This window comes from Vanacampus margaritifer, chromosome 10, assembly GCF_051991255.1.
Source record: "Vanacampus margaritifer isolate UIUO_Vmar chromosome 10, RoL_Vmar_1.0, whole genome shotgun sequence".
NCBI lineage: Eukaryota > Metazoa > Chordata > Actinopteri > Syngnathiformes > Syngnathidae > Vanacampus > Vanacampus margaritifer.
The window spans coordinates 14,599,874-14,627,620 of NC_135441.1; the positions used below are offsets into that span (position 1 = coordinate 14,599,874).

Below are 27,747 nucleotides of genomic sequence, written 5' to 3' on the forward strand. Positions count from 1 at the left end.
TCGACTCATGTTTCCTTACATCCACCCACAAGACAAGCAAAAACATTTCAGACGAAACAAAAGATGCAACAGTGCACCTTTTTTTTTTTAACACATTGGCCTCAGTGACAGATGTAATGAAGGTAACATACTTCTTTTTGATAGAAATAAACACTTGAATGCTTCTCTGAGAACAGACTGGAATTTTGGAGAGGAAACGCAAGAGATGCAAGGCCATTTGTTCCCGTTAGCTTAGAAGATTAATGCTGCTATTTCCTTGACAATGGTTGTATCAAACTAATTAATTCTTAGGACCTTTTTATAAGATAAAGTGAGACGCTTGTGGAAATCAGTTTTGTGCTTTTACCGTCTCACAAGCTCAGCTTGTTGTGCACCAGTCTGAGTCTATAAATGGTGAAACCTCACAAACTGCTCTTCCATTCTTTGCGCTGCTCAGTAATATTGCAGCATGTGTGCTACTGGGAGAGGACACATGGAGGTGATCTTCTTCTGTGCATCCACATCATTGCTAGTTCCCTTTTGGCACAACGTGTTTGCTTTTTAAAGTCTGTTTTTTTTGTTTTGTTTTGTTTTTTGTCTCTGGGCTCTTGGGAAAGTAAACTAGGATTTTGCTTCATGCATGTGGAGACAGGAGAGTAGAAAAGAATGCAAAAAGAAGTCAAAGCAGAAAAAGATACTGAGCCGCAATTAATTCGGTTTGCCCCCATTTACATGTCATTAAAATGCTATCTGGGTATATTATGCGATGTTCAGTGCACAACCGGCAGGTTTAAGTAAAACTTATGGGGCCCTTGAGGGCAATGCCATTTATCTTTGTATGCTTTTGTTGATTTGAAAAAAAAAAGACCCAGCTCACTGGTTTCATGTTTGAATTTGTATACTGAGAACAGATATACTTTTTTTTTTTTTTGCAAGTGAAGAACATGTCTCAGTAATGTCATTTTTCATGACTCTTGACCCTGGAAAACCCACGCGGTCAAATTTGGCCCCTATAAATTCTGCTACTCAAATAACAAAGACTTTTTTTTTTTACAAATTTAACTTCAAAAGTCCAGAGTGCCTCTTCTGACCCCTGCATGGGGCCATCTAGTGGATGAATATTGCACTTACATGAGCCAGAGTGGTGGTGACAAGATGGCTGTCAACATGCTGTTTTGTTGAGCTGGAAATCAATCCAAACAAAACTATCTTCTCAGCAAACCATCAGATGGTCAAATTGTGTTTTTTTTTGTTAATCTTTTTCATATCATGTTGCAGAATGCCTAGGAGTATGTTTTATATATATATTTTGATAAATTAGCAACTCTGAGCTAGTTAAAAAAAAAAGGGTTAAAATTGAAAAAAACATATATTTTGGTGTTCAGTGAACTTAATAGCAGTCATTTAATGTATAATTCATAATTTTCCAAAGAAGAAAAGGGTTATTGGGCTCTCCAGGGTTAACATGGTTGCAACCTTATTTTGTATTTATCTCCACTCACGTATCTTGGGACGAACCAAGAGAATCTACAATATACTACAATATATGGGGAAAAAAGTCTAAGTTTGGGCGCACTCTTTCTCCCTTTATTGCCCTTAAATTTTAATTATTAATCTTAATAGGATATTCTGCATATCTGTGAGTTTGGGGAAGACACATTTCTCTTTTAGGATGACTGTGCAGTGTGCCCCGGTGCATAAAGCAAGGTCCATTGATGTCAGCTTGGATGAGTTAAGTCCCGAAGAACTTGACCTAAAATTCATCAAAGAACTTTAGAGTGAACTCGGACAAATAGTCATTCCTTGACTCTAATGTCAATATAAATTATGATTGCAAATCAGACAAATGTTAACATAGTCACAGACCTGCATCAATAACCTGCATTAGTTTCTTCATCAAAACCAGATCAATCTCAGTTCTCCTGCTTGATCACAAGATGGCAGGACAAGTAGAGGATAAAAAGGTGAGTTCAGGAGCAGAACAGGTGCTGGAGGAAGAGGGGTTAAAGTGCATCAGAGTGTCAGGTGATGTGGACATACTGTAAGTAAGATCATGTGATAAAAAGATTGTTTTGGCGCTTTGGAGAGCGGGGTAGGAATTTAGATTGACTTCTTTTGTCTAAGTTCAGGTGACATCCCTCAGTTCTGGTCCATGTCTTCAACAATGGGGGTGTTGTAACTCTGGAACAGAGGCTGCATGAAGAGGCCTAAGGTTCCCACCACGCAAACACACACAAAGATCCACAGGAAGAGGCGATCGATCACCATCGCCACGTACTTCCAATCCTCAATGATCTGTAACGACACAGAGCTGAGTGTAAGTAAAAAAAAAATTAAAAAAATTAAACACTGTTTAATTAATAATTGTAGTAATAAATACAAATAAATAAATAAACCAATAAATACATAAATAAATAACAGTTCCAACTAAAGTACTTGAGGTACAAACAGCAGTTTTATGCTACTACAGCTCTATTTGTCAAAAATAATTACAGTATATCAAGGGCAGTAAGGATTGCACATATTCATTTAGAAAATATCAATTACAATATTTCATTCAGAATAACTCTAAATATAAACATTATACATACAACATGTGGATAGCATAACATTAAATAGTACATCTCCAAATCCTGTCATCCATCCATTTTCTGTTACACTATTCATCAATTTTCTGTACTGCTTACTCTCACAAGTCCTCAAAAAAAACAAAAAAAAACACCTTGGACTAAATAAAGTAGTGAAATTGTGTATCTTTTGTGAATTACTTAAATTAGACTTTACACCGATGTGATGGTCTGGATTGAGATTGGCCGCTATTTTGCATTTAATGCAAAATTAGCGATTGACTGTAATGTCATAATTCGTGCGATTAATCAATGACGTCCTTGATCGGATCAGTGAAATAAGACATTACAGCAAAAACAACCTCATTCATTCGGGGATCTTTCTGTGCTGCTGTAGTGAATATGTGAGCTTGAAAGCTAATCTATATTTTTCCTTGTCGCGTGTCGTGTTGTGGAAGCCTTTGCGAGCTCCGCCTCCTCGCCCTCGACCATCAAATCACAAAGTAACAGCATTCATGATTTTATTTTATTTTTTCCTGTAAAAAATCCATGTCAGGTTCAGATGTAGACATTTATCAAATAAAGAGAGAAGAAGCATCTGGTTCCAAATTTATTACTCATGATTGGTCATGAGGAAGAGAAAACTGCAGCCTTAGTTTGATCGGTACAGAGTCTCTCTTGGTTCATCACTCAAATAGTCCCCTTATATGTACTAATAAACAGAAATTACTACACTATTACGTTGACTTGTGTTTCCCAAGAGGCAATTTACTTCAACACGGCAAATGTATAATAATCCTCCAAAATAATTCTTACAATCCAAAAAACATTTTATTCACGTCAAATAAAGGAATTACCTTCATATGTGTATTATTTATTTAATTTCAACATATCTTTAAGTCAAAATTGATTTTTACGAGGCGTAATTTTTGTGCACTTTTTCCCATGCACATTCAGCCAATCACAGAAAAAGCAAACTTGTTTGAAATAACAAGGAAATACAGATGCACTGTCTAAACTATTGCTAAACGAGAATACGAGAAAACAAGTTAAGAAGTATTTTTTTTTGTTTTCAAACTCGTTGATTGACCCCCAAAAATCTTCATCTCGTAAAGCGTTTTTTTTTTATATACGTAATATACTATACGGACATATAGTAATGAAGCACGTTATTTATCTTGTGATTGGATCGGTTATCTGTTATTGTTTTTTTTTTTCAATCAGCCCCAAAAATCCTGATTATGTAGAGCCTAATTTAAGTGGCCTTACTCAAAGGATTCACTAAAAAATGATTTGCTCATCAGCAGTGTTAATTTCATCCGCCATTTTTAAATTTTGTCTCAGTTTTAGTCCATTTTCAGTCACGCTTGTTAGTTTTTAATATAATCAGTCAACCTCATCCCGTTTTTATTTCGTCCATTTTTAGTCAACTATAAAGCTAACATTTTAGTCTTAATTTTAGTCCAAGAAAACATAATTTTATTTGTATAGTTTTAGTTTACAAAAACTGTCTACGGTAGTTTTAGTCAGGACAATCATTTCACCAACTTATATTTTTTTGTCAGCAGATAATGTTGCACATTTCAGATCTAAAACTATTCCACATAAAAAATTCTATTGTCTTTTTGATGAAAAACAACTTGACACACAATTACAGTACATCAACAAGTAGCTACTATGGCTCCATGCTTTGAGCTAGCAAGTTAGCCAGCATTAGTTAGCGGTCGGATTAACATTATTGTTGGAACCTTATAGCCGTTGAATTATTGTTACGTTATAACTATAATTGACTTTTATTTTTCAATCTTTGACCGTGTATCCACCTCCTCTGTCTCATGTTTGTGCATGTTGCACTCGCTAGCTGCAGATTCGAAAGGGGGTGTAGTGCCAAATTAGCAGAGACAGGATTTTACAAAATCATCAATCAAGTCATTGTTCATGAACTGAAATGTCCATAGATTTTAGTCCAGTTTTTTAAGTGAAGTCTTCATTAGTCGTCAAAAATGCATACTGATTTAGTTCCAGATCATGTTTATTAATGAGGGTTTTAGCCTAGCCAAGCCTAGTTTTAGTCCGGTGAAAAGTGTGTGTTGACAAAATCATTTTTGCTTAGTTTAGAAATGAACACTTGACACATATTGAGAAATTTCCTTAGAAAAGCCTACCCCTTCATCATCATCCTCACTCTTCATCTTGTCCGCAATATAGCGCACGCCATCCACGGCATCCTCCACGTCGATGCTGCTTTTCAGCGTCGTCCTCCTCCTGAACTCGGTGTTGTCGGCAAAGTCGCTGAACGTCCAGCCGTAGCGTTTGGCCGAATCCTCGTTGACGTAGAAGGACGAGGACGAGTCGGCCAGTCCCAGGGAACCCGTCCCTCCGTCTGCCCCGGTTTTCTTCTCCGAGAACGATCGCTGTTGGTGTTTTTTCCGGAACCTCTCGCGTATGTTGGATCTGCCGGGTCTCCGCATGAAAAGGTAGGAGGGAAGTCGGTACATGAAGACGCGTTTGACCCAAGGGGGCATGGTGTGCGTGCTCGGGGAGCGATGGTGCACGTTGAGCACGCAAACACTGGTGACGATGGAAAAGGTGACAAGCACCATGGTGAACATCAGGTACTTCCCGATCAGAGGCACTGCTAATGATGTGGGTGGCACAATCTTTGAGATAAGGAGTAAGAACACAGTGAGGGCCAGGAGCACAGAGATGCACAGCGTCATCTTCTCACCACAGTCTGACGGCAGGTAGAAGACCAGAATGGCCAAAGATGTGATCAGGATGCAAGGGATGATCAGGTTGATGGTGTAGAAGAGAGGTTTTCTCTTAATGATGAAGTCGTAAGTGATGTCCAGGTACCTGATGTCATCGGGGTCTTCGTTCTTGCGGCCCGGCAGCGACACGATGTCCCACTCGCCGCTGGGTTTGAAATCGTCGCGGCTGGCAAAGTCGCTCAGGAGGATGAGGTCGATCTCGGTGTGGTCGTACGTCCACGAGCGAAACTTGAGGGTGCAGTTCTGCTGGTCGAAGGGGAAATCGCGGACCTCGATCTTGCAGGCCGACTTGTAGATGGCGGGGGGGAGCCAGGCCACCTCGCCGTTGTTGGAGACCACCGCGTTGGAGTAGAAGGAGACTTCGTAGGTGCCGTCGGCGCTGAGGGACGGACGGGGGAAAGATTAAGAGGGAGAAAACAAAAACCTGCTTAATAAAAGTATCAATACAATCCAGTCTATATTCTTTATTTTTATTTATATATACAGACGCTCCCCTACTTACGAACATTCGAGTTACGAACAACGGTACATACGAACATGTCTGCGCGTGTGTCGGAAAATGTCCGGAAAGAGATGCTGTAAGTTAGATTTTGTATTGCGCGCCTTTTTCCGAGTGTTTTCGCTCATAAATAAAGCCATCGCACTCTTCGAGCAGCAAGACCCAAATATTGAACGTTGCACAAAGTTTGCAAATCAATTGAATGATGCCATACAGTGCTACCGCATCATTTATGTTGAAAAAAAGAAGGAAACTGTGCAATCGTTGTTGGATCGCTTCTTTCGGCCAGTTTCTAGTAAATCCTCCAAGGAAGATAATCAACCCTCATCTTCTTCTCCTCGACCCTCAACTTCTTCCTAAGTGTTCTTCCATTAAGTGTCTCTCGCTCTCTCTCTAACATACAGTACTGTACGTATTCTCTCCATTTTATTAAAAGTTTTTTTCAGTACAAACCAATGCAGGTTACTTGTACAAGCCTTAAAAATACTTATATAAACCTTCAATATACTTATATAGGCTTTAAACATAAATTATAATACAAAATATAGCACTGAAGCAACTTACGAACGAATTCACCTTACGAACGATCGCTCGGAACGTAACTCGTTCGTAAGTTGGGGAGCGTCTGTATATATATATATATATATATATATATTATTTATTTATTTTTCTCTGGAGAGCTCAGTATTGTTCATTCGGTAATTTTACCGATTTGACATGTCATCATCATTGCTCTCTTTTTTTTTTCCTTTTTTTTAATTATTAATTTTTATTTTGTATGTGGGTGAGTATGTGTATGTGCATGTGCGTGCGTATGAGTGTGTATTCATTAGTTCACCTAAAAACTATTAAAAAATCCCATACCGTTCACCTAAATCCAGTCTATATTCAAAATGTCACCTTATATCTTTGATTGTCTCTACTGAAACGTGCAAAGATCGTGTTCCACAATGTTTAAAGGTTAGAAGGTGATCAACATCCATTGACTCCGAGTCCACCGCAGATGTGATTTTAAGGTTTTCTTACTTACTCATAAAATATTACACAGCTTAGTACCCTCCTATCTTGCTGACTTAGTGGTGCTTTATGTTCCGTCCAAAGCCTTACACTCACAACATGTTGTTCTTTCAGAGAGCTAAAAATGAGTCAAAAGCAGAAAGCCGCAAAAGTACAGCAATACTCTGGAATGCCCTTCCCTTGAAAATTAGAGTGGCTATCTCTGTAGAGAAGCTTAAATCTCCACTAAGAACGTATTTCTACGCTCTTGCATTTGGCTAAAAGGGAAGTCAACCCCAAAATATTCTTTACAATAATATGTTCTATGTGCCTTTACTAGTCTAAACACGGCATTCTGATTACTATTGCATTTGTGGAAAAGGATTTAAGCAGCTAAATCCACCTGGTTTTATTCATCTCAGGTGGCGGCCATTTTGACACTTGTTGTGGAATGAAAATGGATCACAGTTGCTTAGGTAACGAGTCACGACCAATCATGGCTGTCGTGTTTCCTGAGTTTGGTCATGTGATGTGTGATGTTCGCAAGCTGAGCCGTGATTGGTAGTTACCTGGGCCCTGATTAACTGTGATGTCGTTCTTTAGCAAGTGGCAAAATGGCCGCCCCCATGATGGACAAAAAAAAAGAAAGTGTTTTTTGTTGCTTAATTCACTTCCCACAAATGTTATAGTAATCAGAATGCCGTGTTTGGAATTGAAGGGGCACATAAAATATATTATTGTAAGCAGGGATAGACCGATTATCGGCTGGGCCGATATTCCGCATTTTAACGATTATCGGCATCGCCTTTTTTTTCTTAAAAAAAAAATGTGATGGTCGGCAAAAGATCAGTTTAAATCTGTGTTAACTTTAGGGAACTATGCATTTAAATTTTCAATTTATTTTATAAGCGACGCTACTGACCCTGGGAACTCTCTGCACCTTCTGTTTTAGTTTTAATTTAAATTCAACATTTCAGATATTTTGAAATTTTGGAAAACTTTATTTACTACTGTAGAAAACAATAGGGAATTATTCATGTTTTGTTTTTTAAGTTTCAATTTAACTTTTTCAGACATGATGTCCCTGGGACCATGATTTTTTTTTTTTTGTTAGAATTTTAAAACAAACATGTCTATTGTCTAAGATTTAAAAAAATAAATAAATAAATAAAAGTATTTCGATAAAATATGCTTATAGACATTTCACTAATAATAATTGTTAATAGTTAGGTTTTTGTTGTGTTTTTTGGACACCAATGTTTTGCCTTTTAGTGAAAGTGAATATCGGCTTCCAATATTGTTTATCGGCCTCCTTGACAAATAATAATTGGTATCACTATCGGCTCAGAAAAAAAACTAAAACATATCGTCTATCTCCAATTGTAAGGAATTTGGGGGGTGGGGGAGGTGAGCTGCTCTTCAAAACCACACCTAGTAAGTATCTCTCCCCATCTAACCACCAGACATCTGGACTTTGACCTGTCTAACTGTTTTCGCTACTGTCTCTGTGAATATTACACAGTTGTTCAATGTTCCCTTTTAACCGGTGCCAGTTCGGTGTTACAGAATGTCGTTATCTTCCTTAGTATCCTAGCAAACTGCCGCATCGAGGCAACAATCTCCCCATTTACCTGCCTCCAATCTGCTGAAACCTTCCTTTTGACTTGATCTCACCGAAGCTACAAGCGATGCATTATAGATACATAGACTATCAATTATAAAGTAGGTCAGGATTCCAGCGTCACGTTCACTTTCTATTGCTAGGAATAGAGGGATGTTCAGGAATGGAGACGTGTAGACATCACTAAAAGTGAGCACCTTCTTCTTATTCACTTTGGGCTCTCCGGCCCCATCATCTTTTATCATTTGGCCTCGGGATCCATTTTGTTTGTTGCGCGGTTTTAACGTTGACCGGCAATCTGTCTTGATGAAAGTTTGATGGCGAGTATAAACAGCGGTGCACCGCCGCTGAACTCAACACACATGAAGCATATCCACACTGCACCCATCTCACATTTACACCTGATTGATTTATCATCATTTTTATCAACATTCCCAAAAGGCAGCATGGCGCTGGTCTTATAATTGACTGAACCACTGATGCTAACATTTATGTGTTGATTCACTAGCATGTGCATCTAGACACCACCCTGTCTAATTGCATTACTCAGTCCATGATTGATGTTTATGTTATCCTCCTGGGGTGTGTTCTCGTTTACACTCAGATTATTTCCAGGGATGTTTGGCACTGTATAGCCCCTCCCACCACATATTGGTAGCATTGCTTGGTTCACTACCAATGTCCTGTCCTGTCCTGTCTTACTTGCTATTCTTTGCATCCCGTTCCAGTGCACTTTTGGGTCAAAGTCAGTAAAAAAGTGTCTTTGGTGTCTTCATCAGATTCACTCAGTCATCATTCAAATGTAGCAAAATGATAACTCTTTGAGGTCTTTGTTCTGCTAACTACAGTGTGTGTGCAATAAGTGGTTAAATGATACTATATCAACTCTTTTGTATATGTCCAAATTTGTTTTATATATAAATGGAGTCGTTTTGCTAACATATATTCTTTTTTAAATTACAGATATTCAATATCACTTTTTTCAGACTGATACCAGCACGAGTACTGAACTCTTGAGTAGGCTACTCACCGATACCGATACCAAGTACCAAAACCACAAGTAATTTTTAATATATAGAATTTGCCCCCCAAAAAACTGAAAGATAATTTTAAATAAAAGACCTTTACACGGTTTCCCAATGTGACGTTTTTCCTTAAATTTGCATAAAATTAACGGCAATTCTCTATTCTTCTATTCTTCTTATTTCTAATTCCTAATTGTAGGTACTATCAATACCTTGAAATAAGGTATTGTATCGTCCCGATACCGATACTAGGTATCTGTACTCGCCCACCCCCAATTTTATTAATCATATTAAATATGAATTTATTATCGCCATTTTTGGACCAATTGTTACTACAGAAAATGTGAAAGTGTTACAAATAAACTGACCCTTTTTCTGCACCCAAAATGTCTGAGCAGTAGTGATGAGTTAGTCCCGATACCAAACTGTTCCTGGGGATTAATTTATTAAAGACCTAAGTATCAATAATATTCACCCGTTACTGGTTTTGAAGAAAATTGTTAAATTAAATTTTGATTTATTTAGGCTTTATGAACAATATTTTGCACCTTTGACCTCTATAACAGTGATTTGTTCAAACCATTAATTATTTTTTATTTATTTTATTTAAACATTGTTGTAGTTGTAAGACAAGTTAATTTATGTAAACTATATATAAATATTAAATCTCTGTTATTTATTTAATATTCTCTTTGTTTTGGTGTTTTTCCAAAATTAAAAAAAGGACCAATAAAAATTCTGTTGAGTGGTAGTTAACAAAATAAATGACCTTGAGGATTTATCTATGCCAAGGTCTCAATAATCTCTTATCCCTTGAAATACTCTTTTCATTTTGACACGCTGCCATGTGTTCATTATCCTAAAAGAGGTGTGTGACAGTAAGAGGATATGAAAAACTTCATAGAAAAATTGTTTACTAGTGGGGGGAAAAAATATGTTTTTTCCCGCGTGTCTCGCCACGTGTGTCTGTTATCGAATTTCACAGTAAGTTGCAAGCGTACTTGTTGTAGAGGACGATGTCTGGCAGCCAAATGTGTTGTGTCGGGAGGCGGATTTTCTTGATGCCATCATACTCATCGGGGTCCCACATTAATCTGTAGTCGTTCCACACCTGGTGATTGTTTAGACAAAAGACAAACGCTTCACGTAGTATCTTCAAATTTGGTCTCATTACAAAATGTTCTATGATTATTTTTCATGGTACAGTGGTAAAAAAAAAAAATGTTTTTTTTAAACGGGCAAGTACAGTTTATAAAAATGAGGCTTCTCAATTGTGAAAAATCAAGCCGTTGTCACGGCTCTTGAACGCTGCTGAATGCCTGAAACCACACCGTGCTCAACTGTCAATCAAATATCACAGCTACAACTTGGGAAAATGGATTTGCTTTTATCCACAACTACATGTTAGAGCCATGAAACAGCCTCCAATGAGGCACTCTAACGCAACTATGCACAGCCTACGTTAATATGAGACAAAGAGAAGACAAACCTGAGTAAGCCAACAGTTGGTGGTCATGATCTGTTCCCTCTCATTCTGAAACACACACAGACTAGAGGCTCATACACAGCCTGGTGCCTCTTAACTCCTTGGCTATAGACGTCAAAAATTCATTTGAACTATTTCTATTAGTTTAAAAAATGTTCCCACTTTTGTTAACAAGAGTATGAAAACCTACATTTTGTTTTTATTGTATTAGAACAGATATAACATTGGTGATTAATCGTGAGTTAACTAGTGAAGTCATGCAATTAATTATGATAAAAAAAAATGTAATCGCCTGGCGCCCCTAATTTTTAATAATCTTTTCTTTAAAAAAAAGATTATTTTAAAAAAAATTAAATGTTTTTTTTTGTTTAAAAGAAAAGATTATTAAAATTAACTTTGAAAAATAAATATTGTACATTTAGAACAGATATAAAATTTGTGATTAATCGTGAGTTAACTAGTGAAGTCATGCGATTAATTATAATAATAAAAAATTAATCACCTGGCGCCCCTAATTTTTAATAATCTTTTCTTTAAAAAAAAAAAAGATTATTTTAAAAAATAAATAAATGTTATTTTTTTTAAAGAAAAGATTATTCAAATGAACTTTGATAAAATATATTGTACATTTAGAACAGATATAAAATTTGTGATTAATCGTGAGTTAAGTCATGCGATTAATTACGAAAAAATGTAATCGCCTGACGCTCCTAATTCTTAGTAATCTTTTCTTCTTTCTTTTTTAAAAAAAAATTTAATAATCCTTTTTTTTTAAAGAAAAGATTATTAAAAATTAGGGCCGTTTTTAATCATAATTAATCGCATGACTTCACTTGTTAACTCACGATTATTCACAAATTTTATATCTGTTCTAAATGTACCCCAAAAAAATCTAGGTTTTCATACTATTGTTAACAAAAATGGGGAAAAAAAGTTTAACGAATAGAAATAGTTAAAATGTATTTTTTTTAAGTATATAGCTGTCAATGGCAGTGAATGAGTTAATAGGAATATTTAACATCATAGCCATCAATCATCATCATCATCATCATCATCACGTTTGAAGGCCTGGCACGGCTGATCTTCCTCACCACGTTGATGAGTTGGGCCAGTGACACTTGGATGTAAATGGTGACTTGTTGGCTGTTGTTGACGGCCGGTCTGATCAGTTTGTTGTAGCGGTCTGCCGACAACAGGTGACCCACCAGACGTTCCTCCACCTCTGCGCACAAGGCAGCTGCAAACACACACAAACACACACACAATGTCAGCGTTATTCAGGACTATGCTTCAATATCCAAATGCTAGCCGGAGGGGAATTTAAAATCATCTGTTAAAAAAACCTATATCGCCACGAATGAACGTACATTAAACACATAGAATGAAATGACACACGGCTGCATATAGATGTCAGCTATTTATTTTGTTGAGCACCACTTATCCAGATGTGACAGCATGGTTCAAATGCTTCAAAACAATTTAGGTTTCATGTGGCTCAATGGTCACATTCTGACAAGATAATTTCATCCGACACGCTAAATGTGTGTGCATCCAATCGTGCTTTGTTCGGTCAGCATATTTTATTTTTGTACATCAATGGACAATACCTACGCTACATAATTCAAAGCATGTTCGCATAAGAATAGGGTTGCTGGGCAACAGCTGATCAACACTCGCTTGCTTTTCTATTGATTAACCAGCTCCAAATGTGCATTCAGTCATAAGCATAAAGTGGCGATGTTGAAAATGATAGCCAATCAAAACGCACAGAGGCTTTCACAATGCGCCACCAAGCGTTAAAAATACAGTGTATTAACTCATTCATTGCCATTGACGGCTATGGACGTCAAAAATTCATTTGAACTATTTCTATTAATTTTTTTAAAAATTCCCGCTTTTGTTAACAAGAGTATGAAAACCTATAATTTTTTTAATGCACATTTAGAACAGATATAACATTTGTGAAGTCATGCGATTAATTATGATCACAAAATTTAATTGCCTGACGCCCCTAATTTTTTAATAATCTTTTCTTTAAAAAAAAAAAAAGATTATAAAAAAAATGTTTAAAGAAAGAAGAAAAGATTATTAAGAATTAGGAGCGTCAGGCGATTACATTTTTTCGTAATTAATCGCATGACTTCACTAGTTAACTCACGATTAATCACAGATTTTATATCTGTTCTAAATGTACAATAATTTTAAAGTTTTCATACTCTTGTGTGGAAAAAGTGGAAAAAAATGTTAAATTAATAGAAATAGTTCAAATGAATTGTTGACGTCTATAGCCGTCAATGGCAGTGAATGAGTTAAGTACACATATTGTTTTTTGCCAAAAATATTTAACTATAGGCTATTTATAATTTCACATGTACAACGAAGTTTGTGGTAAAAAATATACGTGAGTGGCTTACTTTCAAATGAATGGAGACCCGCCTTCAAATATACAATATCGCCTTTATTCTCGCCAATGTCCTCTTTCTGCAGCAACTTACTTACCTTTACTAGTACGCCATCTTTGGTAGAAATGACAAATTAGTGAGGTTCATCAATGATATGAAGACTCCTCTATGCAAATGTCTTCTTTTTTTTTTTTTTACACTTACAACAAAATCCTACTCAATTCTTGGAAGAGCAAGCTCAAGCATCCCAACTAATTTCAAAGCCAAAATATCCTCTGGCTGTTATGCAATCTTAATCCGTCGGACGCCATGCCAAAAATGTCAAACGGCAGAGTGCAACTTCCTCTAAATAAACATTCCACTTCTCTGATTTTGATTTCCCTAATTTCATCATCTCAGCCGAGTGCTTATCGCTACGACGCATTCATATCAGGCTAACGTGGGGTGTCGAGGGGGCTTGGCGTTGCATAATGTGTGTGTCTGAAGCGATTAGCTATGCTGACTAGTTACCCCGGGCCATGTGTAAACACGTTGGGTTTGATCCCGCCGCCATGCGAAGGTAGATGTTTGTGCGGGTGCGTCACATCTGAGGTGTCACAAATGATATTATTTGGCGTCGCGGGGTGAACAAAAACAGGTTAAAGTGACATCACAAACACAAACAGAAGCTCTGGAGCCCCGCACATGACATGGCGGGAAAGGAATGTAAATGGCGCCAATATAGCCAAACTTGTGGCCATCATATATGTATGATGTAATCAAGATATATGTTTAATGTATGTACAAAATACTAACTGGAGGGTGTGATACAAATCTCATTGTAAACAACTTGGACGTCTTTGCTTGAAACTGCCATAGCCAACGTCCGCAAGGCAAGTGTGTTTTACTCTTGTTTTGTTCTTGTCAATAGTCCACAATGCCATGTTTTTCAGAATAAAATAAAACTCAATCCCATTCCTGTCTATTGTCTTTAGCCTCCGCGTCTAAAGGTTCTAGCGAGGGTGCACTCCATTTTTTTTACCAGGGGGAGCCACAGCTGCTTCATGGACACAAATTAGTACTTTGTAGGCAAAAATGTGTTTTGCTTTCCCACATTCTACATTTTTGGGAGGCACAATTTTATGAGTTATTTTGTGTGCCACAAATTTGTTTTTTGTACGCAAATTATACTTATTTTGTGTCCATAAATGTATATTTTTTACACATTATGTATTTTGTTCCCACAAATTAGTATTTTGTGTGCATGTTATACTTACTCCGTGCCCATCAATAATTTGACCAGGTTGTAATTATTTTGTGGCCACAAATCTTTATTTTGTACTCATGTTATACTTATTTTGTGGTTACAAATTAAAAAAAAAAAATTATGTGCATGTTATACTTACTTTGTGGCCACTAATTAATATTTTGTGTGCATGTTTTACATATTTTGTGCCAAAAATTCGTATTTTGTGTGCATGTCATACTTATTTCGTGGCCACAGATCAGTATTTTGTGGACTTTATACTTATTTTGTGGCCACCAATTAAAATTTTGTGTGCATGGTTTACTGATTTTGTGGCTACCAATTAAAATTTTGTCTGCATGTTTTACCGATTTTGTGACCACAATTTAGCATTTTATGAGCATGATATACTTTTTTTGCGACCACAAATTAATATCTTGTGCGCATGTTATACACTTATTCCGTGGCCACAAATTTGTATTTTGTGGTAATAAATTAGTATTTTGTTCATTAGAACTATTTTGTGAAAACAGATTATTTCATGGGCACAAATAGATTTTTTGTGGTCACAAATTAGTATTTTGTGTGCATATTATAGCTACGTATTTTAATGGGGGAGGGTGGAATATTTTGTGGACACACTTTAGTATTTCATGCGACCCCACTTGAAATGTTTTTCCACCATGTTGTATTCTTGGGGTCCTTATGAATCTGATGAATCTTCAAGGAGGACATTCTGACCTTGTACAACCCTCTTCCATGTTAAAAATGCAACCAATTCTGAGTGATTTCTTGCCCATGATTAATTTATTCGCTGCCTTTGACGGCTAGAGACGTCAAAAATTCATTTGAACTATTTGAACTACATTTTTTTCCACTTTTGTTAACAAGAGTATGAAAACCTAGTAAAAAAAAATGTTTTATTGTACATTTAGAACAGATATGAAATTTGCGATTAATTAAGATTAAAAAAAATTAATCACCTGACAAGATTTTTCAAAAAAGACTATAAAAAATTAGGGGCGTCAGGTGATTAAATTGTAAAAAAAAAAATTATCGACTGACGCTCCTAATTCTTAGTAATTTTTTCTTCTTTCTTTTTAAAAAAAATTTTAATCAGCCTTTTTTTTTTTAAGAAAAGATTATTAAAAATTAGGGGCGTTTTTAATCATAATTAATCGCATGACTTCACTAGTTAACTCACGACTAATCACAAATTGTATATCTGTTCTAAATGTACAGTAAAAAAAAAAAAATCATACTCTTGTTAACAAAAGTGGGAGAAAAAAATGTTAAACTAATGGAAATGGTTCAAATGAATTTTTGACATCTATAGCCATCAATGGCGGTGAACAAGTTAAAAGACACAACACAAAAGTCAAGTATATATTTTATGATATTCAAAGTGTTCATCCTGGTATTTGATGACCTATTCTTGATTACCAGTGACGTTTAAAAGGATCACAAAGTGCACCATGAGAAACGCACGCACACTCACGCACAGGCCAAGGGCAATAGTTGGTGAAGCGATGTTTAAATGTCGTGCTGCGAGGTCTCACCAATTTGGTGCTCCGGCAAAATAGCATCCTGCTTGATTGGACGGGTAATGAAAGAATTGGGTGTGCGTGTCGACTACCTACCTATTATAAATCAGGAATCATCTATACATATATATATATATATATATATTATACAATCTCTATTTTTATTTACTGCACATACTGTACGTTGCATGTCAGAAGTGCTCACAATGTGGAGCTCGTACGGCAGTAAAGACGCACATTTGACACACACACACACACATGCACGCACACACACCGCAGGGCTGTTTTCATCCATGTAATCAACACAGAGCACAGTCTGACTGGGTCACAGAGCTTCAGTGACAGTTGCTGGTTTCAAACACGCTGCCAGAGTTTTGTACATTACTAACTCCTGAGCCCCTTTACTTGAAATGTTAACATTTATACTGCATACGATTCCGTATGTTATTTATGAACAAAATGGCTGCTTTTGCAAAACGAATCAAATTCCTTTTGGAGTGACACTGACAGAGAGGTATTCATTTAGCAGTGATTGTATAAAAAAAGTGATGTAGTTGAATGTTTGTGTCCCAACATTTGATAACCTCGTGTTATTATTCCAGTGGTTATTGAGTGTTATTTAGGGCTTTTGTGACAGCCTGGTTTGGTATTCATGAATCACGTTTGCTTGACAGGACAGTGGAAACTGCGGGGCAAAACAGCACAAAGCAAATGTAGATGAGACAAGAGGTCAATGGTTGTTTTTACAGCCAAAAGGGACAAACGCATCCGCCTGGAACAATACAAATATGTTGCTTAAATATGTCACTTGCTGATCTTTCTTAAGTAGGCGCAAGAATTAGTTTTGCTTTATGTGAATATAGTCACGGATTGTGAAAATATGAATACTGATGACCTCATATACTGTTCAAAATGAATTGAGTTATTAGTATGTCTGCCTCACTTTTTTTCCCTTTTTTTTCTTTTTGTTTTTCTTTATAAAAAATAAAAATAAAAATAAAAATAAAAATAAAAATAAAAATAAAAATAAAAATAAAAATAAAAATAAAAATAAAAATAAAAATAAAAATAAAAATAAAAATAAAAATAAAAATAAAAATAAAAATAAAAATAAAAATAAAAATAAAAAAGTAGGTCTGCCTCAATTGAAAGATTGCGCTGCATTGTTCCTCGCACCTTCAGTCAACTGGGATATGTTGCAGCCCACCTGATGAGGGCAAGCACTATAGAAAATGGGTAGATTTAGTTATTCATTACAAAGACATTAATAACAACTGAGGCAAGAACACATGTTCAGGAGCACTGGAGCACAACTGAGACCATGCGGAAGTACTGTCACAACAATAATCAACAACAACCAACACATTCTATTCAAAACAAAAGTATTCCTCTCCAAGTCATCTTAAGGATGACACTGCTGTTGATCCAAATGGCTTTTGCACTTTAGAATTGCAGATGTGCCTGTAGCGCCCTCTAAATATGAAAACGTCCAAGTAGTTTAGAAGACTGTTCAGAGATGGTTCGTTTGCTATTCAGAAGCTCCCTGTATTTCATTTAGCGTGTTTTGTCTGAGTACAGATGACTCAAACAAGTACTGACGACCATGCAGGAAATGAGGCGAGTTCAATGCCAGGGTCTTAGAAGTCGTTTCTGCATCATAACTGTAGCACGGAAGAAGACATTGGGCCAGTTAAGGGGTGTGTGATTGGGACCTGGAGCCCATCCCAACTGACTTAGGGCAAAAGACAGACTACACCCAATGGCATAGACAACCATTCACAGGATTTATATTCACTTTTGAACTGAACCCAAGTCATGAGTTTGAATGTGAACAAAACCATATCCCAAGATGATGTGCACACTTGTGCAACCATATTATTTCGCTTTTTTTTTTTCAATAGTGTTGAATAGGTTGAAGGTAACATGAATGATTGAAAAAGTTTTGAAATGATTTATCTTAGTCAGATTTTTTGATATCACAAAAACCTGGCATTTGAAAAGGGGCGTGACCTTTTGTATACATTGTATACCGGTGATTCCATGACACTGAAGTTTGGGGCAATTTTTGCTATGGCTGTGTTTTTGTTGGGTTATTGTGTTGTTATGATGTTGATGTTGTCAGTTGCAATGCAGTTGCTATTTCCATTGTGATCATATTTGTAGTCAGTTGCTGTGTCCCTTATGATGATGATATATTAGCCACTCTTAGTTTGAGTCATCACTCTTGTTTTGTATTTACCCTGCAGTTACTATGCCCCTTATGGCGATAATAACCATAATAGATGTTATTTGTAACACACTTTACATTCATTAAAAATATATATATATATATATATATATATATATATATATATATATATATTTACAAAAAAAGCATTAGGGGTGTGCCAAAAAATCAAGTATACTGTATATATATATATATATATATATATATATATATATACATACAATAAAAGCAATAAAAGCACAGAGTAAAAAAAAAATTTCAAACTGTCAATAAAAATAATAGTAAAAAGTCAAGACTAAAATCAACATTCAAAATAGAAATTAATCGGGGAAAGCTTTTTTAAAAAGGAAGGTCTTGATGATGTTTTCAGTTGCTATGCAGTTGCTATGATCCTTTATTAGCCACTCTTAGTTTACTGGTCAGTCTTATTTTGTCATATAGGCCTTTATTCCGTCATATAGAATTGTGCCTTGCTTTAGCGGGAGTGACACAAACATTCTTAACAGACGAATGAATGCTGCAATTAATTCTGTTCTCGCAGAATTACTCACGTTTCCTTGTTGAATGTTGAATAGCGAGAGGCGCTTCGTGCATTTTTATCTGGTAAAGATGTTTGTGCTTTTTTTCCCCCCTAAGACGAGACCAAAGACGACATTTTCATCCGTTGCCTTGATTGGTCAAAACAAACATACAAAGATGCCGCATCATCCAATCAGCTGGAAGTTTTGTACAACAAGTCCCTCCTTTCCCGAACGGATCAGCCGAGTGAAGTTCCATATATGTGAAGAACTCCCTTGAGTGAATCACAATTATCAATCTGGCTTGCGAGGTTGCATAAACTGGAAATTATTTTTGAAAAATTAATCTCATAGATATGTTAGTAACAACCAAATAAATCCTCTGGAACAAACGTGTCATTCCAGTTGGTGTTCCTTTTAATAGAATCTGAGTTACTGGACAATTTGTCATATCTGTGAGAAAAGACAAATTTGGTTGAACGATAGCTGCCCATTTGACATGTTTGAGTGTAAAAACACACTTCACAAATGATTTCACTGGTTTGCTTGCCCGACCGCCTCTGGCGTGTTGGAGCTGTCGTGTTTGACAGGGCAGCAAACCCAAGTATGACAGCTGCATGGCCGGATTCCATGTCGACGTCACCCAGGCCCAGAATCAGCAGAGGAATATGTGCGTGGTTAAGCATTCAGCTTGAACCAATAGTGCAAACACTTGTGATCTGACATCAGCAAGATACACGGTCTCCTGACATCTCAAAGTGCGGGAGTTAGCAACTTTGGATGACAGAATCACAAAGTTTTGTATTGGCGGCCACACTGAAAGCTGTCACATTCGTCACGCCTGCCACGGGACGTCGGGATGACTGCAAACAAGAGGTGCTCTGCCGGAAAGCAGAGGTGCGTTGTACACACATCACTCCATATTACGCTATCACGGATATCTGAGTGAGGAGGACAAGTGCTTACTTGGAGGATCATGACAGTCAAGGTTTAAAATCTCTGGGGACAACAAGTCGTCTGTCACGACGATACAGGGAGAAGCAACCACAATAAAAGCACACCGTCAAGGTAGTATAATCACATGAGAACGTACATTTATATCATGTGGTGTTAGCGAGATGACATACACTAGAAATGGCAGGATCAGAGACAGACACAAAATCATTCGTTTGTTTGCTTTTTAAAAGCTACTTCAATCTGTTCGGCTTGAATTCAAAGCAACTGCTGTGGAAATACGTTTTCAGAGTATAACGCTACTCGCGAGTCATGACAGCAAGCTTTTCCAGCTCCTGCCTCTAGTAGGCACTGTTGAACAATGCACTCAAAACCCTCAGATATTCCAATAGTTTCTACTAAATGCTAGACTGACTCAAATTATCGCCAAATTTGACATACTTGCCAGTAAAGATGATTCTGATTCTGATGGACTGTCCACATATTGTGCGCTCCCTGATTGTATTAAAACAGACATGGATCCTTTTTCTAGACTGCTTATCTTCATGAGGATTAAGGGTGAGCTCAGGGGCGGAGCTACATGGCGGCCATGGCCACCTCTGGTCTCTGGCCAGCCCTGTGTCAACCCCAAATCTAGGGGGAAATTTTAATACCTTTGACTTTCCTTCCATTTTCACATAGAAGCAGTTTTCATAGAGCACATGATAGTCTACCACTATTCATTAATATTAACTTTATATTTAACTCATTCACTGCCATTGACGGGTCTAGACGTCAAAAATTAATTTTAAGTATTTCTACTATTTTTTTCTACCACTTTTGTTAACAACAGTATAAAACCTAGATTTTTTTTAAATTGTACATTAAGAACAGATATAAAATTTGTGATTAATTGTGAGTTAACTAGTGAAGTCATGCGATTAGTTACAATTAAAAATTTTAATCGCCTGAAATTTGTAATTGTAATTAATCGCATGACTTTAATAATTCTAGGTTTTCATACTCTTGTTAACAAAAGTGGGGGAAAAAATGTAACTAATAGAAATGGTTCAAATGAATTTCTGACGTCTATAGCCGTCAAGCCGTTCAGCCGGCAGTGAATGAGTTAAAGAACAAACTTAGTCAAACTCTTTAACAACAACACTGAATTTTAAAGATATTTTTGTGTCATTGGGATTTTTAGATATGAATATGATGCATTTACAATTTGGTGTGAAGTTACATAAAAATTAGCAGCACTCATTTTACAGTTCCTGAATAAAGCAAGCTCCTGAAAAATCCTCTTTTGGAGGGAAGACCATTTAACAATAATTATTTTCTGACAGGCCACCATGACTTAACCGTGACTTAGAAGATAGGTGGCACTACTGAAGCAGCAGTTGGAAACATACTGTATGTCGAGATGTCTTGAGCTGTCAGAAAAAGCCAAAAACCAATGGATGGGACACGAACGAGGTTGGGGAGACATTGGGGGAAATACCAGGAGGTCTCATCACACATGTATGCAGACACTCACATACACTAGTGTCTAACTTGCTGCACTCTCCACTCTTCAATAATTGAATGCCTCTAAAAATAAGAATGCCATCACCTCACATGCGCTAGGACTGCAACACAATCAAAGGTTATTCGCCGAGACACGCGCACCAAATCAATTTGTGATCAACAAAAGTTGGTTGGGTTTAAAACAAAAACAAAAAAGATAAAGTAGCTGCTGTTCCAAATTTTGCTTCCGGAAAGGCTACTTTTGGTGTAGGGATGTCAATTATTCAGTGAGCCTATAGCCCTAACCTTTTCTCAGACCCAAACAAGTTCATATATTTTTTCTTTTTTTTTTCTTTTCTTGAGAGATAGCTCAGTATTGTTCATTCGGTAATCTTACCGATTCGACATGTCATCATCCTTGCTCTCACTCTCTCTCTCTTTTGTTTTTTCTCTTCTTCTTTTTTGTGTGTGTGCATGTGTGCGTGCGTGTGAGTGTGTACTCATTAATTCACCTAAAACCTATTAAAAATCCCATACCGTTCACCTAAACCGAATACTTCAGAATCCAGTTAGAGTCGTGAGGTTGTCAGGAGACCTGAGGAAGGATCAAAGAAAAGAAAGGAAAGTGAAATCCAGCACCGACCAGACATCGCCTACTACCCAACTATTTCACCAACCCCATAAACATCTAAATTCCAACAAATTAGGGAGACCTCAAGAGACCAAAGGAGAGACTGTGGAAAGGAAGGAAGGATAGATGAAGCAGAGTGAGATCCATCAGCCTCCACCGATTCAAAGACCAGAGGAAAAAGCAGATTGTGTTTGAATTTCAATAGATGCTGGGAAACAAGTTCAGATCTAACTCTCTTTGGCTGACAGATGTCCCTTTATTTCTCACATTAGTTTTCCATTGTATCAGGATAGGTCACATTATTGTGTGGGGTTGTGAAAAAAAAAGTTGTGAAATGGTCAAAAATTGGGAAAAATTGTAATGGGTGTGTTCATTTTATCATCTCCATGGTGATATTTTCATTTTGAATAAAAGTATCTATCGCTGGACTTCTGAGGGTCCGAGAGCCACAGTTTGGGGTCCGCTAAGTCATTTGCAATAAAACATAAATTTTAAAACATGCATACATATTGACACATGTGAGCCAATAAAAGGAGCATACGAAAGGTTTGCGTTTTAGAAATGATTGTGTATGACTGCAATAAAGTCCTATATTTTTATTTATTTAGTTAGTTATTTTTGAAAATGTAATCTTGTTTTATAGAGAAGGCTTAGTCTTAAGAGCAGTGGCCCCAAAACACCAGGCCGTGGGGCCACTTTGGACCGGGCCGTGGCGGGCCGTGGCGGGCCGCATCGTTGTAACTTGTAAGAACAAAGAAAACTTACAATACAATACAAATAAAATTAAACAATGCAAACCTAATTCTAAATACAGGGAATATAACAAGTCTAGACATCTTTGTTCAAATGCTAGGTTTTTGTGATTTGAAAAAATAATAATAATAAATAAAAACATTCCACCACTAATGTTATCATTACCTACACACCCATTTGAAAAAATACTTTATTACGGTACTCTTTTCAAGGTGGGGAGTAAAAATGAATTTAAAAGTTGATATACTGTAGTTGCACAAGTGTTCACACCCACTTGTAACTGATATGTTGCAGTGTTCAAAATACACCAAGCATATTCAAAATCCGGTTAAATGGGAGTGACAAGCGAGTTGTAATTCACATTGTGTGACAAAAGTCGTAAAATTCTTTATTTGGTGTGGGGGTTTTTTTTAATCACATAAATCTGACATTTTAACAGAGGTGTCTAGAATTTTTATATCCACCGTAGTCTTTGCTCTTCTAAAGAGTCTTACTTCTTGAAAAAAATACGACTTTATTCTCATAACATTAGAACTGTTTTCCCTAAATACAGTCATTTTATTATTGTACAATTATTATTTTTTTCTACTTGAAAAAAGGCTTTTTTTCAGGGAACACATAGGCCCTAGGAAAAATATCTCTCCTGTAAGGTATCCCAGGACCCAAAAAGTTTGAGAACCCCTCTTGTAGTGGATGACAAGCAGGGAGGGGTGGCTGCTGCAGCCTCTTGCTCACCCGTCCTTCAACTTTTCAACACTTAGCGTTAGCGTGCAGCAGTGAGAGGAGATGTGGTACTCAGAGAGCAACAACATACAAATTGGTGCCAACTTAGTGACTCATCTTCGTCAGCTCTTGCCAGAGAGCTCATTTGCAACATGTCAAGCAACAGCTGTTGGCCTGAGAACAACACTGGAATGAAACGTGCATATTTCGGCCCATACACATATGTGGTAGGACCCGGGGCCGGAGCTTGGAACCTGATCTTTGTAGAAATGGTGCAAAATTTTGTTTTTGTACTCAATTGTTAAACATAAGTTATATTCAATTTTGATTAAATGCAATTTTGATTAACTCATAATGAAACATGTTTGGTTCCACTGGAGACAAACAGTTTTCTGCAGTTACAACAATATTTTGCAACTCATCCAAGCTTTGAATTCACATTCAAAGTTTTGGTTTCGGCCTGTTGAGTTGTGCAGCAGCACTGACACATTACGCCACACTAAATTGACTTAACATCAGTTCACCGTCCTGTATTTTTAATTAGGGTTTGAGGGTACTTTAGTATCTTTCTCCCAAAGAATCCGATTCCAACAGTCTTATCTTTAGATTGCCTTGGCATTGACGGGAAGTCATTAAAGAACAAAGAGGCCCACAAGATCACAACATGAGATAAACATTACGGTCAATCCAGTGTGTGCAATACCTGGTCTACTACATCCCTTTGTTCGGTCATTAAAGAACATTGTCATATCCTGCCAAATATATTATGTAGTTTGTATTATTGCAATCTATACAATCTAATTAGAGCTGATACAAGAGCTGTATCAAAATGCTTTTATTTAACTGGATTTTGTTGACACTTCACTTAGTTTTTTATATGTCATTTTTGGCACAAAAAAACCCTCATGTTTATTATTATTATTAATTTTTTTTTTATATATTTTTTTTTTATTATTATTATTATTATTACCACCCGAATATGATGATGTGTGGTTCTATACCACTACAAACTACAACTTCATACTTCTAGAGAAGCTAAACAAGATACAGTGACCTATAATAACATACCCTCTGAAAACTTCAACTGCAACTAGGTAGGTAGGTAGGTAGGATGATTGGATGGATGGATGGATGGATGGATGGATGGATGGATGGATAGATAGATAGATAGATAGATAGATAGATAGATAGATAGATAGATAGATAGATAGATAGATAGATAGATAGATAGATAGATAGATAGATAGATAGATGGATGGATGGATGGATGGATGGACGGACGGACGGACAGATAGATAGTATCATTTTGATACAGCTCTTAATTGATATTAAATTGCACACGTGTGTACCTAATGAAGTGGCCAACACAATCCCTCTCACAGAAAGTAGCACTTTAGGAATTGAGACGTAAAACGCTGCGGCCTTCGTTGCTGGTTTATTTCAAATATGTATAGTCTATATTAAACAAGGTAAAGAAAATTAAGCTTCCCCCGAAAGAGTCAATCCGGCGCTGCGCATGTGACAAGTGACGATCCGGCAACGGAACAGCCAAGACATGTTTGATCTTCTTTGACAGACGCCCCAAAGTACAAGCCCTTCTGTCCCGATTTGGAAGGATTTTGAAAAAGGAGATTACTGTACTCACTTTGTGACGCGGCGACAACCAGGAGAAGCAGCGCAGCTTTCGCCAGGACCGCCATCGTCCAGAGGCTGCATGCGAAAACGCGCGTAAACTTGCAGATGACGCTCTTTTTTGTGCTCCTCTTCCACTGCACGCTTGGAGTGGGACAATAATGGATTATATAGGGCGTCGGTGCGTCGGATCCCGCCCGGGGAAAGTGTCTATCTGAGACTTAGAGGCATGGAGAGCTCCACTGACCGCTGCCTGGGCGCAGTCAGTCTGCAAGAGCGCACCGATTGTGCGCAGCGGCACCCGGCGAAAATGAGCACAGTGTCCCCCCCTTGTTTTACGTCCTCTTGGCCGATTGCAAAAGGAGAGTCGAGTGGAGAAATGCGCGGCCATGCAGGAGTCACAATCGCGCTATCTGCAAGGTGGTCATTCCTGCGATCAAAGATTCAGGCTCCACGGTCTCCGCGTGGTTCCGCAGCCCGCCCAGTGCGCTCCCCAGCCGGGCTCCACTTGCACGCCAACTCGCTCTTGATGGGCAGAGGACAAACTTAGATATTCTCTCATGCAGGGATGAGCATTTAAAATCAACTTCAGCTGCAGTGAAAAAGAAAGAAAGAAAAAGAAGTACCACTGGAATGTTTCTGTCTAGAGTCTGGACACGAAATAAATGAGTTTCATTCTTTGTGTTTCTAGATCAAGATTAAAAATAATAATAATTAGAAAGACTGGCATGTGTTGGAGGCTTCATCAGCAGCAAAAAAAGGTTGGTGTCAAGATGACAATTCCCTTAGAGAGGCTGCGGTGAGGAAGCTCTGCCATTAAGTCCGCTACAAGAAGCACAAAATCCAATCCAAAAATGGGAAGCATCACAACAAGCATGTGGTCATAAGAAGAAATCTAAGATCTGCAGAAGTGACACTAGGCTTAATAATATCGAATAATCACTTAGTTGGTCTGTGAGTTTTCTAAGCTATGTTAACATTTCTTTAAAATGGAGGTTTTGGAATGCTAATGGAAAGTAAACCTAGCGTGACTTTCAAGTCCGCGGGCTCCGGTCAATTAGTGGAGTTAGGGTTGGTTATTTAGTGGAACCCAGAGTTCAAAGTAGTGATGGACAAATGAAGCTTCATGAAGCACTTGTGATATTTTTTGACTCCTCTAGATGGCATTCTTCAAGCCAAGAAAACCATCTAAAGGACTCAAGTTTCTTCTTGAAGCTTCATTTTCCCACGACTAGTTCAAAGCAAATATGGTGAAACAAGAAGGTGACGTGACGTGCCTGTCAGTGACGTCAGCTCCGTGGAGCCTCTTATAGCCTTTTAGCTCATTAGCTAGCTGATGGCTAACATAGAAAGCACCTAAATTACTTGGAGGGAAAGATTCCATGCCCCCGGAGGCTTTAAGCAGATATATTTTCACCACTCAAGCACGTTATGTTTTTATCATTCACAAATCATCACGTCACACTGTGCAAATGAATCAGGCATCATTTTTTTATTGTACATTCATGTCATGGTGATGCAGTCGCAGCTGGTGGGTCAGAGGTCTGGTCGGCCTTTTTTGGAGGGGTGTGAGAGTCTGCGCATGAGTGCAAAGGCTCAAGGCGTCCTCAGTCTGCAGAATTCTTGGCCTCCCTCAAGGCCACTGTGGTGGTGAGAGGGGAGGACACGAACTTAAATGTGCGTCACTCAAAGTGTACGCGCAGAAGAAAGGGGAAAGTAAAAATAATAATAATAATCAGGGGGCAGCTGAGGCTGAAAAAAAATAAGGAGAAGGTTCGAGGGTGAATGTATCCATCCATCTTCATCTCCATCTACACAGCCTTAGTTATTATTTCGGTAAAGACAGATTTTAGTTTGCACAGCAGACTGCCCATTGAGTCATATAATTCTCTTTGGACAAGTGCGGTCGTGAGAGCGTTACGGTATGCAACATCGAGTCTCATCTGTACTCAACTACACATCATCACCACCACACAAACAAGTGATTTTCATGGCTGGCACACTCATGCACACAACACAAAACGAAGGCCGTCACAAGCAAGACAATCGTATTAACCCGCCATCTTGTTCCATTACAGACACTCCCCTGCGGTCCCCCACCTGTCTCGTCTAATGAATATTTTCTATGCAGCCTAAAAGCAACTGAGAGGAGCAGAGGGAAGCAAAATGTAATCAGAGTCACTAAAAGCTCATTGTTAAGTCTAAATAGGAGCATGGGATGCGTATGGCGTGATAATGTTTGTGATAACTGGGCCATCTCATGCATAGAACTGTTTCCATAGCAAACTGTTTAATGCTGGGCAACATAAAGCCCTGTTAATGTAGTCATATTATAGATAGATGTGAGGTTACTTGCCAACAGATGGATTTATTTCATTTTCATTTGAGCTATTGGTGACCTTTGAGCAGGCTTGTGGAGTAACGGAATACATGTACCGCCGTTACGTAATCAGATTGAAAAAAAAAACTGTATTCCATTACAGTTGCAGGGAAAAACATGTAATCAGATTACAGGTACATTTATTAAAAATGGGGATTACTTCGATATATTACAATTTCTACGATGAGAGAGAGTGCAAAATAGGGCGAGAGAGAGAGAGAAGGACAGAGCGAGAGAAAGCACGTTCACGCCTGCGCGAGTGGGACAGTTGCTACATGTCGGGGAGGTGGGAACGAACAAACTGACTAGTCGTGTCCTCCACATGCGGG

The 27,747-nt window shown here is 37.6% G+C and overlaps 1 protein-coding gene across 1 annotated transcript; it reads right to left on the reverse strand.

Annotated features, from left to right (window-relative positions):
* Window positions 1-25,782, reverse strand: LOC144059425 (neuronal acetylcholine receptor subunit beta-2-like). Its single transcript, XM_077578511.1, has 6 exons — window positions 25,052-25,782; window positions 12,036-12,181; window positions 10,948-10,992; window positions 10,460-10,569; window positions 4,712-5,696; window positions 1-2,274 (listed from the first exon to the last, which is right to left on the reverse strand). The coding sequence occupies exons 1-6, from the start codon at window positions 25,104-25,106 to the stop codon at window positions 2,119-2,121; spliced, it is 1,497 nt and encodes a 498-aa protein (XP_077434637.1). The 5' UTR covers window positions 25,107-25,782; the 3' UTR covers window positions 1-2,118.
* Window positions 25,783-27,747: the final 1,965 nt, after the last annotated feature.

Excerpts from the sequence above, each read along its gene's own strand:
- LOC144059425 (XM_077578511.1), bottom strand. The coding sequence starts at position 25,106 with ATGGCGGTCCTGGCGAAAGCTGCGCTGCTTCTCCTGGTTGTCGCCGCG. Across the intron at positions 10,570-10,947 it reads CCAACTGTTGGCTTACTCAG|GTGTGGAACGACTACAGATT; the intron begins GTTTGTCTTCTC and ends AACAATCACCAG. Across the intron at positions 5,697-10,459 it reads GACATCGTCCTCTACAACAA|CGCCGACGGCACCTACGAAG; the intron begins GTACGCTTGCAA and ends TCCGTCCCTCAG.